The 15637-nt window shown below is 43.6% G+C and overlaps 1 protein-coding gene across 1 annotated transcript in view; it reads left to right on the forward strand.

Annotated features, from left to right (window-relative positions):
- Window positions 1-15637, forward strand: part of TUBGCP5 (tubulin gamma complex associated protein 5) — a 32076-nt gene that overhangs the window by 1575 nt on the left and 14864 nt on the right. The window contains exons 2-11 of the mRNA XM_006907072.3: window positions 161-214; window positions 324-432; window positions 3026-3122; window positions 3518-3597; window positions 3999-4134; window positions 9811-9925; window positions 10969-11058; window positions 12296-12389; window positions 12890-13136; window positions 14593-14795. Of these exons, the coding sequence (XP_006907134.1) occupies window positions 161-214; window positions 324-432; window positions 3026-3122; window positions 3518-3597; window positions 3999-4134; window positions 9811-9925; window positions 10969-11058; window positions 12296-12389; window positions 12890-13136; window positions 14593-14795 (1225 nt within the window). The remainder of the gene's footprint in view (window positions 1-160; window positions 215-323; window positions 433-3025; window positions 3123-3517; window positions 3598-3998; window positions 4135-9810; window positions 9926-10968; window positions 11059-12295; window positions 12390-12889; window positions 13137-14592; window positions 14796-15637) is intronic.

Genomic DNA, 15637 nt, shown 5'->3' on the forward strand with positions numbered 1-15637 from the left:
CTCTTTGAGGTTCAGTGGTTGCTTTGCCTACATGGTGGAGGTGATCCTGGGAGAGAGGCGCATTCCTGAGTATAGCTGAGTAGAGGGTGTTTGGGGGCATATGGCGGGCAGTGATACCAGTCTACTTAGCTACGTGCCAAAATTACATCTTGTCGTTTAGATTTCACCGTTTTTTGGATGTCAACAGCCACAAAGTAGAAAAGACAATAGAAGGGTAAGTCGGTTTTATATGTGTGTGTATATGTACATATTCCGAAATATCTGTTTTATAGATCTTTTTATTATTGTAGCTTTATAACTGTCATTTTAAAAATATGTTTTAGAATTTACGAAAAATTCATCATTCATTCTGATCTCAGCAAAGCTGCCAGTTGGAAGAGATTAACTGAAGAGTTTCTCAACGCCTCCCTTCCAAGCATAAAGGAAGTAAAGGTGTGCGTCACGTTGTGAGATCTCTGTTGTCTAGTTTGCCATTTCCAGTGATTATTGTCATCTTGTTTCTGTTACTATTTAAACATTTAACACACAGCGCAATATACATGACATGTTATTGAATTGTACGCTTGAAACCTATTTGATTTTATTAACCAATGTCACATCAATAATTTTTTTAGCATTTTATTTTATTATTAACTTCTAGTACACATTACGTCACTTAGACGTTTATATAGTTTACGAAACGATCCCCCCGATTGCTCCATCTTCCCTCTGGCTCTGCACACAGCCCTCCTCTGTGCTGTGCTCCCCATCCCAGTGACCATCTTATCGACTACTAATTGATACTTCTTTAACGCATCACCCCTTCCTCCCAGCTCCCCAGCTCCCTTTCCCTCTGGCCGTCACCAGATTGTCCTCTGTATTTGCGAGTCTGTTTTTGATTCATGGGTTCTTTTTGTTCTTTTTGTTCCTTAGATTACACAAATAAGTAAAATCATATGGTATTTATTTTTCTCTGACTTATTTTGCTCAGCATAGTAACCTCTAGGTTCGTCCAAGTCATTGCAAATGGTAGATTTCATTTTATTTTAGCGACTGAGTAATGTTCCATTGTATACATGAACCACAACTTCTTTGTCCCGTCGTCTGTTGATGAGCGCTTAGATTGCTCCCGTATCTTGGCTATTGTGAGTAGTGCTGCCATGAGCATTAGGGATGCATAGATCTTTACGAATTAGTGTTTCGGTTTTCTTTGGATAAATACCCAGAAGTGCAATTGCTAGGTCAAAAGGTAGATCCATTTTTAATTTTTTGAGGAACCTGCAGACTGTTTTTCATAGTGGCTGCACCACCAGGTTCCCACCAGCAGTGCACGAGGGTTCCCTTTTCTCCACATCCTCGCAAGCACTTGTTTTTTGATTTATCAATGATGCCATTCTGGCACGTGTGAGCTGATATCTCATTGTGGTTTTAATTTGCATTTCTCTGATGACTAGTGATCTTGACTATTTTTTCATATGTCTATTGGCCATTTGTATGCCCTCTTTGGAGAAATATCTATTCAGGTCTTCTGCCCATTTTTTAATTGGATTGTTTATTTTCTCGTTGAGTTGTTCGGGTTCTTTATATATTTTGGATATTAACCCCTTGTCAGATATTCCATAAGCAAATATCTTCTCCCAGTCAGTAAGTCGTCTTTTTGTTTTGTTGATGGCATCCCAATAATTTTAATAAAAAATTTTGTTGAGCAACAACAAAAAATATTTACACACTCGTTCTCTTTTAGAATTGTTCACGATCTAGAGCAGAATCCCCTGGAAACTGACTGAAGTATTGCCGTGAAACCCAGTGTGCCTCAGACTTGAGATGAAAGAGACCGCAAACTCTTGTTTAATCATCTTCTGAGCCCCAGCCTGTGAAATTGAGATCAGAGATTGGCACAAACAATGGCACTGCCTGGGTATCTTAAATCTTTTAAATGGCTCTCCGCACCTGGTAATAAGAACGACCTAAATAGTGCTTACTAGATGCTGGGTGCTGTTCTAAGCACTTTCATATTTAGTCATGGCTTCCCAAACTGCGGTCAAACTGAGAACCGCAGGCGAATGAAAAGCGTTCATCACAAGTCGCATCGTTAGCATAAACTGCCTGGTTCATGGACCAAAGCCTCCAGCATGCAGAAACCCTCTTCTCAGGGTAGTCCAAGGGTTCGGGTTCTCTCTCAGGAGCCAGGCAAGGGCCAGTCCTGAAGACCTTGGAGATATTCACAGTTTGGGCAGCGTAGGCCTCCAGAGTTAAGCCTTTCTTGCACACGTATGTTAACTCATTTAATCTTCAGGGCGACCTCTTACGGCGTATTCTATTATCGACAGGCTTTCCCTTGGTCTGCGTTCTGGGAATTGGTGTCCTAAGGAAGAGAGCTTCAGATAATTTAAGGAAGGGCCATAAAAGTCTTTCTTGAAAAGAGAGAGCTGCAGTGCTCCGAACCCCTCTGCAAGGGTTGGAAGTGCACTTCCGTGCATGGTTCCTACAGAGACCACTTAGAGAGAAGGAGACAAATTTTCTTAGATCTCTTTGTGATAAATGTTGTGTAGCTTTCTGCGCAAACTGTAAAATTTAATAAGTAGATCCTGTGACAATAATATTAATGTTAAAAATAATAGCGAACCATTTTAGAGCAGCTAGTGCATGGCAGGCACTGTTAGTCTGTGGCGACTGCGTTCCGTAGATTCTGGTACTGCACTCGGTTTGGTCAGGCAGATGCCGTGACCTCAGCTTAATCTACACCCGTGAAAATACCTGTGTTGTGCAGAATAGTTAAAGGAAACTGTCCCTTCTCATTCCTACTTTGACCTTTTCATTGTCATCTTTGATCATTTCTCTGTATGCCTCTAGCAGTGGCCCTCCCCGAACACAGTGAAACCATATTCCTAGAGATTAGGGTTTATTTAGGTATAATTCATGTTTTCTCGAACTAGGAAAAACTTGGGGACATAACTGTCATGGGATTATCTTTTCTTTATTCAAACTACCTTAAAAAGCTCTTACCGACCTCAGTGATTCATACTCTTCATTTTTTGTTTTAAAGACAGATGCACATTATTCAATACTGTCACTTCTTCTGTGTCTGTCTGATTCTCCATCAAACAGCAATTATGTGGAAACACCAAGAGATAAAGAAGTGGGTACGTTATCAGATGCTTTAATATATAGCAAATAAATAGAAATTACTTGTATCGCTTAGTTACTAGACGTTGATTTTATGAAACGTAAAAATGTGTGAAACAAATATTTCTGCTGCATCGGATGCAATTACAATTGCAGATTTTCATTTAAAACAGAAATTCTAACTTTGTAAATTAAACTTTGAATTACATAAAGAAATTAACTTTTGAAGATGAAAAAAATTACAGTTTAAAATGTATTAGACTATCAAATTATTGACTGTTTCAGTGTTTTTGAACTTTCATTTCCTAAGTGCATTTTATTTTGAGTTTTGTTAGACTTTTTTTCCTATAGTTTTGAGTTTTTTCCCACTTATTTTTGATAAAGCTGATAAGATTCTTTTGTTACATTTTAGAAAAGAAAGATGATTTTGACTGGGGAAAATACTTGATGGAAGGTGAAGAAGTCGACCTTAGTCCGAATGTAGACACACCGGTCAGTAAGTGGCAGTAGTTTTGCTACTGAAAATATAAGCATGTGCCAAGTTATATAGATGGCTTTTTTGGGTCCTTCTGCCCTGCAGCATCTTAAATAAAAGAGTAATAAAACTCTTCAGTAAATTCGAGTACTTTGTCATGAAAGATTTATTAAGATTCTGCAGCAAGTCATTAGTACTGGGAAGTTGAACGGAATGAGTACCCTTAATGTACCCGTTAAGGAACTGTGAATCTTGGGATTTTTGCCACCCAAAATAATTTCATTCTGTAGCAACTCTCAAGACAGTTAGAAAAAGTTTTGTTTGGTATAGTTTCTGCCTTTCTTCTGAAATTGTCCTCGTCTTTTAATACAAATAGCTTCAAATGTTATACGCCCTATACGCTTCCTTTTTTAATCAGAATTGGTCTGAAGAAAGTGAAGGTGAAGATGACCCACAGCCCTTAAGCAGAGAGGACTCTGGGATTCAGGTGGATAGGACGCCGTTAGAAGAACAGGATCAAAGCAGAAAACCAGGGCCTCGTGTCCTCTGGAGAGGTACTGTGTGTTGTCCGGTGCTGGCACCCTTTCTAACGGAAGAATCCCCTGGAAGGAAAGGCAGGTCCATGTCTGTTAAGATATTGCTAAGCTCGTGTTACATCTGCAGTACCTAAAAAGTAGCGCTACAGAATTCATGTCAAAAAGGGATTTTGAGGGCAGTTTTGTTCTGAGAACTTTGCTAATCCTAAATGTTTTAGTTTACTTTCTTATTGGAGAAGGATTAACTTTGCTAAAATTGGGAACTAAAAGGAAAAGATGTATACGATTTAATTTTAAATTTGCCTGTCTGCTTTTTCAGTTTTTACTGAAGAAGTATGACTTGGAAGAATCTAGAAAGGGCTGGAAGCAGCCTGAGAGATTAGCTGTCTAACCCGCTTCTCATTTTGTAGACAGAAAACAAAGGCCCGATTACCATGGGTTTCCTGCTGGTCACAGAGCTGTGGCACTAGCCCCCGGAGCTGGGTCTGTGACCAGGCCCTGCACACTGTACTTGAACCTTGCCAAATGGCCACAAAGTAGTTAAAGCTGATTTTAGCATCCTAATGATTTTCTGGTTTTCTTCATTCCTTCCTTTCTAATTCTTGACTGGGAACTTTAGGACAGAACGTGGATTATCAGCTCAGAGCACGTCATCACTGGGTCCTGCAGGGCCTGTGGTCTCGTTTAGCACATCTGCCCCACTCTTTGATTCTCACTCCATTGTCCTTCCTCTGTCGGCCCAGCGTAGGCCCACGTGCCTGACGGCGCGGATGTTGGTGTTCTCACGTATGCGAAGTTCTTGTACAGTGCACCCTGTCGGTCGCTCTGCGTGTACACTGCGTGCTGGGACGGTGCTGTCCGTGAGCTTGGCTCTGCTCCTCTGGGTGGCACTCTGCCCATGTCACTCTGAACGCCTCTTCCGTCACTGCTAACTGCTGCGGAGACTGCCATTCGCAACACCACATTTCTGTCCTCTCCATGCTGCGGACAGGCCTTGAGCCGCCTGTACCCTCTGCCTGTCGCCACGTGCCTTAGGGACCTGGTCCTCCTCTGATTCAGGGGCACGGCTGCTGGCATTCGCATCCGTCTGACCGCTAGTGATAAGTGCATGTGGTCCCCCTGGCTCTCAGCCCTGCCCCTGTTGGGAAGTGCCTACTGACGCCCTCTGCTGGCTTTTCTTCTGAGTTTTTTTGTCCTTCGCGTCCACCTCACTCTTCAGGGTTCTTTGTATGTCCAGATAGATTCCTAGGGTTTAGATGTTGCGGTGATCTTTTCTTAGTCACTCACCTGACTTTACATGTTGTGTGGTACCCTTAAAACAGAATGTGTCCTTTTAAAAGATATTGTAGTCTCTTCAAATTTGTGGATTTTTCACAGTGTGGGTAGTATTTGAGTCTCGATATTTCTCTCTGCGGAAACATTCCCCTGTATTTTCCTTCGGTTTGCTCATTTATATTTTGGGTTTAGAGCTTTTGTGACCTCTGGGTCCATCTTACATATGAAGTGAAGTTCAAGGGTCCAGCTCATGAGCATCTAGCGAATAGTCCATTCTTTCCACATTGCCTTGCGGTTCTGTTATTATGGCATTCTGAATATTTATTTCTGAATATTCGGCGCTCTTCCTTAGGGTGAGTTGCCGAGGAACGACTGTGTTTATTCATACGGCTTTGTAATATGTCTCAACAAGGAGAGGGCCAGTTTCCCCCTCACCTCCTTTACTCTTTTTCCAGACTGGCTTACCTTTTTGTGGACTTTTATTCTACCATAGACATTTAGAAGCACTACGGCGAGTTCCTTAAAAATCCAGCTGGAATTTTTATTGGATTTATAGATTTAGCCAAACTATGAAAATATCTACATTTCTTCTAATTTTTGTATGTCTTACTAGAGTTTGGGAACTTTCTTTGTAAAGATCTTAAGTATTTATTTGCTGTGCATTTGTTTCTGTTTTTGTTCGTTTATTTTGTTTATTCCTCATGTGAGTGAAATCATACAATATTTGTCTGACTTATTTCACTTAGTATAACACCCTCTAGGTCCATCCATGGTGTCAGAAATGGTCAGATTCCATTCCTTTTCATGACCCATTAACATCACATTGCACACGTGTATCCTGACTTTTTAATTTAATCACCTGTCGATCGGCGCTTAGGTTGCTTCCATATCTTGGCTGTTGTCAGTACTGCTGCAGTGAGCATAGGGGTGCATAGATCTTTTTAAGTTAGCGTTTTGGATATATTTGGATAAATAACCAGAAGTGTAATTGCTGGGTCGTATGATGGCTATATTTTTAATTTTTCTGAGGAACCTCCAGACTCTTTTCCACAGTGGCTGCACCAAGTTCCACCAGCAGTGCACGAGGCTCCCGTCCTCCGCATCCTCGCCAACACTTGTTTGTTGGTTTATTGATGGTGGCCATTCTGACAGGTGCGAGGTGATGTCTCATTGTGGTTTTAATTTGCATTTCCCTGATGACGAGTGACGTTGAGCATCTTTTCATATGTCAGTTGGCCATCTGTATTTCCTCTTTGGAGAAATGCCTATTCAGGTTCTCTGCCCATTTTTAAATTGGATTGTTTGTTTTTCTGTTGTTGAGTTGTGTGAGTTCTCTGTAAGTTTTAGCTGTTAATCCCTTATCAGTTGTATCGTAGGCAGTTGTATCTTCTCTCATTCAGTAGGTTGTCTTTTTCTTCTGTGGATGGTTTTCTTTGCTGTGCAAACACTTTTTAGTTGGCTGTAGTCCCATTTGCTTATTTTTTGTTCCCCTTGCCCGAGGAGATATATCCAAAAAAATATTACGAAGAGCAGTGTTAGAGAGTTTACTGCCTATGTTTTCTTGTAGGAGTTTTATGGTTTTGGATCTTACATTTACGTCTTTAATTCATTTTGAGTTTATTCTTGTATATGGTATAAAAAGCGATCTAGTGTCATTTTTTGCATGTAATTGTCCAGTTTTCCAAGCACCATTTATTGAAGAGACTGTCTTTACCCCATTGTGTATTCTTGCTTCCTTTGTCATAGATTAAATGACCGTAGAGCGTGGATTTATTTCTTGGCTCTGGATTCTGTTCCATTGATCTATCTATCTGTGTGATGCAATTATAAATGGAATTGTTTTCTTAATTTCTCTTTCTGATTGTTTGTTATTGGTGTATAAAAATGCAACCCATTTCTGAACATTAATTTCGTATTGTGCTACTTTACCGAATTCATTTATCAGTTCCGATAGTTTTTAGTGGAGTCTTTAGGGTTTTCTCTATATCGTATCATATCATTTGCAAATAATGACAGTTTTTTTCCTTTCCAATTTGGATGCCTTTTATTTCTTCTGATTGCTGTGGCTAGGACTTCCAATTTGGATGCGAACGTTGCTAACACCTGATGTTGTCCCAGAGCTCCCTTAAACTGTCATTTTTTTGGATTCTTTTTCCTTTTTGCTGTTCTGATCGAATGTTTTTTTTTTTTGTTACCTTATCTTCAAAATCGCTGCGCCGATCCTCTGCTTCATCTAATCTGCTGTTGATTTCCTGTAATGGAGTCTTCTTTGCAGCCATCGTATTCTTCATTTCTGACTGGTTCTTTTGTATGGTTTCCAACTTTTCATGTTAAGTTCTCACTGAGATCATCTACTCTTCCCCTAAGTTCATTGAGCACCCTTATAACCAGTGTTTTGGACGCTGCATCGGGTAGATTGCTTGCCTCCATTTCATTTAGCTCTTTTTCTGGAGTTTTCTCCTGTTCTTTCATTTGTGACACGTTTCTCCCCTTTTTGGCTGCCTCCACGTGTTTGTTTCTGTGCATTAGGTAGAGCTGCTCTATGTCCAGTCGTGCAGAGTGGCCTCACGTCGTAGGAGTCCTACACAGACCAGTGGTGCAGTCTCCCTGGTCACTTGAGCCGGCGCTCCAGGTGTGTCCCTTGTGTGCCCTCCTGCCGTAGTTGAGCCTTGGCACGTCAGTGGGAGGGGCTGACCCTCGGGCTGATGGTCATGAGGACTGGCCATGACCGTGAGCTGTTGTGCAGGGCTGACCCTACCAAGCAGGATTCGCTACAGCTGGGCTCTGGCCCCAGTCTGCCCTTTGGGGGTGTCATTTGTGGAGGTGGTTGGGTGGTGCTCTGGTGTGGTCTGAAGCTGGCTGCCGGGTGTGTTGGTTCTGAGGCCTCTTGGGAGGGGCCGAGGTCAGTTGCTGCCTGTGCCCTGCCCAGAACCACTTGGTGTGAGCTATAGTGATCTGCATATGGTTGCCACTTGTCCTGGGCTTGGAGGTGCCTGGGAGAGGCTAAGCTGCAGAATGAGGCTGGCTGCCACTAGTGCCAGGCTCGGGGCAGTTCATCAAGAGGTGTGGGCCCTGCAAAGGCCAGATGCTGCTTATTAGGGGTTTGTGAACCTTGTGAGATTTTAGGAAAGTCTGCAGACAGGCTGTTCGTATGGAAAAGTCACTGGAAGCGGCTTAGGCCTTCACGTTGGGTGGGGTCGGGTCTCAGGGAATCACCAGAGCAGGGCGAAAAGTATCAGGCAGCTTGATGGAGACTCCGATGTGGCACCCACTTGCACGTACAAACTAGGTGGGGGAGGGCTCAGCAAAGGGACAATGGCTTCTGCCAGCACTTCTGTCTGAGAGAAAGCTGCTCCTCCAGCGTTCACCTCGAAGCCAGCCAATTTAGTTCCCCTCCCCCCCTCCGCCCCAACCCCGGTGTGTCCCTGGAGCTTTTCAAGCTGCTGTTCCTTCCCTGGAGCTTAGAGCAAGTGTTCAGAAGCGAGTGAGTCTGTGCTAAGGCGCTTTAAGTGGACTCCTGGGACTCTTGTCTTCCCTCGTGTCACCTGGATGGAATCCCTGCTGAATTTCACAGATATTGAGAGGACCCCTCTTCCCATCTCTGATGTTCTGGGCTGGAGAGCCTGGTGTGGGGCCGGGACCCCTCACTCCTCGGGGGGCCTCCGCAGCTGACACCACCTTCCAGATTGTTAACAGCCACACGCGGGTGTGGGGCCGGGCCATTTAAATGCCCTCCTACCAGTGTCTACGTGGCTACTACTTTATGTCCTCAGTTATAAGAATTCTGTTCAGCTAGGCTTAAGGTGGTTCCCAAAGGCAGCTGTTCCGTAGCTTGGTTGTGATTTTGGTGTGGTCACGGCGGGGGCGCACACTGCGTTCACCTGCTCTGTCGTCTTGCCTGTTTTTAACTTAGGATTTTTTCATCTTTATTTTTCAATGAATTACTTTTCCTACTACGTCTTTATCTGGTTTTAGTTGCAAGGTTATATTAGTCTCCCAAAATGTTAGGCAGCTTTCACTTTTTTTGTTTTCTGGAACAACCTGTACAAGAAATCTCATCCTTCAAAGTTTAGTGCTGGTCCCGGAGAGGCTTTGACAACCACTTCAGGTTCCTTCGTGCTTGTCGAATTATCCACATACCCTGTTGGTGTCTTTTTATTCGTGGGGTTATTTTAAAATTGAGTAACGTTATTTTTACTTTCTATCCAGTGACATCTAATTAAGTTTTGTACATATGTCTCTCTGTACATGGTTTTAAATAAATGATTGCATGTAACTGTTGTCAGGTAGCTGTTATTTTAAAGAGCCTTTTCCTATTGAAGATTCTGATGGAGTCATAAGTTCAGATGTTGTGGCAAAGTCGATACGTGTTTTTTGCTCAGCTCTTACAACTGAAACTTTTTACCTTTCCTCCGGTAGATGAGCCTGACGTCCGAAGCTGGCTGGAACAGCACGTGGTCCGTCAGTACTGGACAGCCCGGTCCTCGAGCTTTCCTCATAGTTTACATTTGCACTCCAACTTAGCTGCTGTCTGGTAAGAAGCTAAATTTCTCATTTAATGTATTTATTAATGGGAGGAACTTTGGCCGGCACTGCTGGAGCTTGAGTCTCTGGCAGGCGTCCAGTCTGGGTCCAGGCCGGAATTGGAACTGTGGAGATGCAGAAGGAGGCCCCGCCTCTCCCCATCTGCGGCCCTGAGCGGACCGCCCCCAGGGCACCAGCTTGTGCGGAGTGTCAGTCGGAGGCTGCGCAGTGCGGGACGGATGGGCCCTCCTGCTCAAGGCTGCCAGCCTGAGTGGCCGCTGCTGGGATGGCTCCCTCTTGCTTTGCGATGACCCTTGTGCTGATCCCAGTGAAGGCTTCTGTTCTGCTGGAGTCCAGATGGAGCCAGAGTGACTGACCTCATTTGGGTGGGGGACAGAGGTATCCTAGTAGCTTCTGAATTGAGTGCTGTTGGGTCGTGGGAGCTGGATGAGAATGAGACACTCGCTGTCAGCGAGTTCTGCAGGTGCGAGCTTGATGACAGTGTCCTGGGCTCTGGCACACGAGCTGCTAGGTAGCAGACTGACATTTCAGTGAACTTATTGCAAAAAATAGTTACTATTTTGACAAAAACATAGTTTCAGCTTTTGACTGAAGCAGCAATTAACATAGCAATTAGAATCGCTCTGAAAGTGCTTCTCCTAGAGCAGCCTCCCCCCAACTGCCCCCCAACCCTGGGCTGGTACCTGTCCGTGGCCTGTTAGGAACTAGGCTGAACAGCAGGAGGTGAGTGAGCAAAGCTTCGGCGGTACCTGCAGCCGCTCCCCAGCACTGGCATCACCGCCTCAGCTCCATCTCAGATCATCAGGCGTTAGATTCTCATAGATGCCTGGTGCCCAAAAGGTTGGGGACCGCTGTTCTAGAGTATTTCAGTTGATTTGTGAGGGTGAATGGGAAGGCATTTAAATCCTGTATAAAGTTTGTTTGCTTATTGATTACTGGTCAAATTGCCAGTAAATTGCACGTATTCTTGGAGATAGGTAATTTTACTGAGAATAGCTTTTCATTGTCATTTGATGTTTGCTTATCTGATAGGGACCAACACTTGTACAGCAGCGACCCGTTATACGTTCCAGACGACAGAGTTTCTGTCACTGAGACGCAGGTTATTCGGGAAACCCTATGGTAAGACCTATTAACCCAATTAAAAGTCTAGAAGACTTAATTAGTGAGAAGCAGAATGTGGGATTTTTTTTAAAGAAACGTGTTCAGGGGTTTTTCACATGCGAACTAGAAGCGGCTGTTAGGTGTGAACCCTGGGCAGTTCCCACTACTCAGGAGCCACCCCACTTTCACTATAGGACACTAAATCTCCACCTAGTTTTAAGTTACTGAATAATCTAGCTGGGAACAAATAGGGTCTGATCCAAGAGGAAATGGTCCACAACCCCAAGGAGCAGCAAGACTTGGCCAGCGTGAATTGACAGCAGCTGGAAGGGATCGATCCCAGGTGCACCCCTCGTAAACATCCTGCAGGCTGATCCCCACCTCAGAGAATGCTTAGCAGAAGCCAAGTTGGAACTGGACAAGTGTCTGCAGACAAATGTATGGGCTGCATGTGTTCGTTCATGTATTTGTTGAACACTTATTTATTGAGCACCCACTGCCTGGCGGGCATTATGCTGGACACCAAGGTCGAAGGTAGAAACAAGACAGACGTTTCTCTCTTTATGAAGGCTGCATTCTAGTGTCAGGAGAGAGAAAAGACAAAAGTCAGTAAAAAAGTATATATCAAAGCACGAAAAATAAAAGTGAATGGGAATTACCTGCACTTGGACTGGGACCAGGAAGCCCAGACCTCAGATTCAGCTGTGGAGACTGGGAGATTTCGATATACTTTCTTGTTTTCCGTTTTGAATAGCAACATATGGTTTAATTAGATTAAACCATCCCTTTTATGACATCTGCGTCTGTAATGAGGTTCCTAGTTTGCCGCTTCCTGCTTTTAGTAGGCAGAGTGTTTCAGTGAACGTTCGCCTGTGCCCATACTCAGAAAGCAGGACTCTAAGAAATTAGATGTGTTCCTTTCCACAAAGAAGAAAATGAGAAACGCAGGGTGTCGCGCTGCCACACAGAGCTCTCCGGTCCGGGTCCGCTGCCGGGAAGTGGGACGTTGGTGGTCTTAGCGTTGAGAACGGGAAGGTCTGTGGGGCCGCTTGGGTGTGTTAGCGTCTCTGTTAGATGATCCTGAAACATTGTGGGTCTTAAGGTTCAGGTGAAAAGATCATCTGATCCAATTTTCTGATCTCCTTGCCTCCCCCACCCCCACAAGTCTGAGTCTTTCACTAACATTTCTTAGTCGTGATTGTAGTCAGTATTTTCCTGAACTTAAAACACGTTCGTCTCTTTTATCTCATTTCAGGTTGCTTTCTGGGGTAAAAAAGCTATTTATATTTCAGTTGGTAGATGGGAAGGTAACTGTGAGAAACAACATTACAGTAACTCACTTGACACATGTAAGTTATTTGTATTTATTATAATTAGAATTGAATAACAGGGTTTATGTAAACAGCAGTTATATGATTTTAGAACTTTTGCAGTATTAAAACGACTAAATGTATATAAGATCCAGAGGGCAAAGTTAAGTTGTGCACCTGTCCAGTGCTTAGAGAATTCTTTAGTATTGCTTACGATGTTCATACCTAGTTTTGATGTGTGCTTTCTGCTTCCCCCCCCCCCGTCATTCTATAATGGGAAAGTTGCATACTGTAATTTTTTTTTGCCTATAGGGCATTTACATGATACATGTTTTTAAAAAGTATAAACCACAATTCGTTTTTCTGTAGAAATTAATGCTCACACTACTCTTTGAATCTAAAACAAAGTATTGGTTTTATTTCTTTGTTTTCTAAGTACACTGTTCAAAACAGTCAGGAAAGAAATATTTTACAGTGGAGGGGATACGAATGCTGATAGAAGACTGAGTGTCAATACTTGCACTTTGCTTCTGCCGTAGAGCTGTCTACGGTCGGTGCTGGAGCAGGTGGCAGCGTATGGCCAGGTCGTGTATCGGCTCCAGGAGTTCATCGATGAAGTCATGGGGCACAGCTCTGCCAGCACGCTACCTGGGCACAGCTCCGGCCTTCAGAAGCTGCCTGAAGCTCCCTTTAGAACCTACCAGGCTTTCATGTGGGCCCTGTACAAGTACTTCATTAGTTTCAAAGAGGAACTTACAGAAATCGAGAAGTGTATCATCAATAACGGTACTTACATCTCTCCTTTGCTTTTACTGTTAAGATGCATAACTCGCATTTCGAATGCCATTTAAGTTATTAATCGATGTCAGGTTTGGAAATCACCTGGCAAGTAAGTAATTCTCATGAATACATTCATTTCAAAATGTATATTTTCAGCCATTCATCTCTCTCAAAATCCAAACGGTGCTGAAAGACGAATGGTGAAAATGTCTCCTTGTGCTCTGGCTGTGCAGGCGAGCGCTCAGCACCCTCCCCACAGGCCGCCAAGCCGTCCATTTCCTGTTTCCTGTGCGCACACCTGGGAGTCTGCTGGCTGCCCTCTTCAAGTTGTTTTTTAACTTAAATGTTGAGGTTTATCATCTGACCAGCATATAGAGAGCCTCCTCATTCTTTTTTACAAATTGAGTGTTCTGTTGTATGGATGTATTGTAGACCAATCCCCTTTCGATGGACATTTAGGTCGTTTCTGACCTTTGTTTCCGGCAGTGCCGCAGAGATAGCTGCTTATGGGTAAGTGATCGTACACGTGCACCACGTTGTCTGTAGCGTGAATTCTTAAGAGTGGAAGTGCTAGGTCACAGGATGCGATGGCCTGTGTAATTATGATGGGTTTCACCACACTGTGCTCCACGGAGGTGCAGATCGGTCACTTGACACTCTCGCTAGCAGCGTACGTGAATACCTGTTCCCTCGCGCTCTTGCCAACAGTATGGTATCAGACTTTTTGACCTTCACCAATAGATGTGATAGGTGTAAAATGGTGACCCAGTGTATACGTCTTCCTCCTTAACGTATACCTACAACTACTTCAGAAAATAGTGCAGCGTGGTCCTGTGTTCCTGTCACCCAGCTTCCCCCAGTGGTGGCATCTCTCGTAATTATAGTATGTTATCAAAACTAGGAAATTGGCTTTGGGATAATACGTTCATTGACCTGCATTCCTGACATGGGTTTCACCAGTTTTGCACGTGCTTGCTTTTTTGTGGGGAGGGAGTGATAACCTTTGCATATAGTTGTGTGACGTTTCATCGCACGTGGAGATTCGTGTAACCGCCTCCACGTTGAGGGGCAGAGCTGTGCCACCAGCAAGGGTACTTGATCTTGCCGCTGCTTTGAAGTCAGCCACCCTCTCACCCTCCCCTCCCTAAAACAGTATCTTGTCGTCTGTTTTTTATTTGCCCAGTGTAGTTTTAATTTGCATTCTTTTATTACAAATGAGGTCAAGTGTCTGGACGTTTAAGAATCCCTTGTATTTTCTTTTCCATGAACCATCAGTTTCTTTGCACATTATTTTGCAGCTGAATTGTCCTTTCTTTTCTTTAAGGAAACTGATCTCCTGTGATATGAGATTAAACACATCGTCCTCCAGTTTGCTATGCCTTTCCGTGTGGCTGGGCATTTATGTCACATTGGAATGCAGACATTTTTCCATGCTAATGAGTTTGATTTCTTACATTTGCAGACACTACGATAACTCTTGCAATAGTAGTGGAGAAGTTGTCACCTCGACTGGCTCAGCTCAAGGTTCTGCACAAAGTGTTTAGTACTGGAGTAGCAGAAGTCCCACCTGACACTCGGAATGTCGTTCGGGCATCTCACCTACTTAACACACTGTACAAGGCCATCCTTGAATATGACAGCGTTGGAGAAGCCTCTGAGCAAACCGTATGTGGGACCCTTGTCTAAAATGCCTGACTCCATTCTGCCCAGCCAGAAGAGTGGTGGGTCATCTGTCTTAGCTCTTTGTCAAAACGGCACTTAAATCATGGCGTGGGGTTTTTACATTAGCTTCTAAATTATAATGTTCAAGTTCACAAAAACTTAAAAGCAAGATGTGAAAAATACCTAGCTGACTTCTGTAGGCATTTGCAGTAACTCTCTTGAATAAAAACGCAAATCTAATATATGAGGCATCTAGAGTAGTTAGATTCATAGAAACAAAGCAGAATGATGGCACCAGGGGGAACGGGGGGAGAGGAGAAGAGGGAAGATGCTTAATGGGTTCACAGTCGTAGTTTTGAGCCTGAAAAGGTCCTGGGGGTCCGTTTTTACCACAGTGTGGATAGACAACACTATGAACTGTATACCTAAAAATTGTTGATAGTATATTTTATGTTTCCTTTTTCTTTCCTTTTTTTTTAACCGCAATTAAACACAAATCTAACTGGAGACCGATCGGGAAAGCTGCAGGTTCCTTTGGGTACTTATTTTCAGTATGTTTCCTAGTTTGTCGGGCTCCCTTTGCTTTCTCGCCATTGTGGTACTGCAGGTCAGTGCAAAGGAGGTTGATTTTTCTCAGCTATGCCAGTGTTTCCCTACTGAGGAGCATAACAGAAGGAAATCGAATCTCAGTGGCTGCACTGTTCCGCTGGGGTAACCGTGTCCCAGTCCGCACTGTCCAGTTTAGAACGTGTCCTTGGGTGACTCTCCATGCCAGAGGGCACTGGCATGGACTGCCGATGGTATGGGCACCTCACGTTTCTGCGAGTTTTCATAAGGGTTTTATA

Source organism: Pteropus alecto, unplaced genomic scaffold, assembly GCF_000325575.1.
Source record: "Pteropus alecto unplaced genomic scaffold, ASM32557v1 scaffold102, whole genome shotgun sequence".
Taxonomy (NCBI): domain Eukaryota; kingdom Metazoa; phylum Chordata; class Mammalia; order Chiroptera; family Pteropodidae; genus Pteropus; species Pteropus alecto.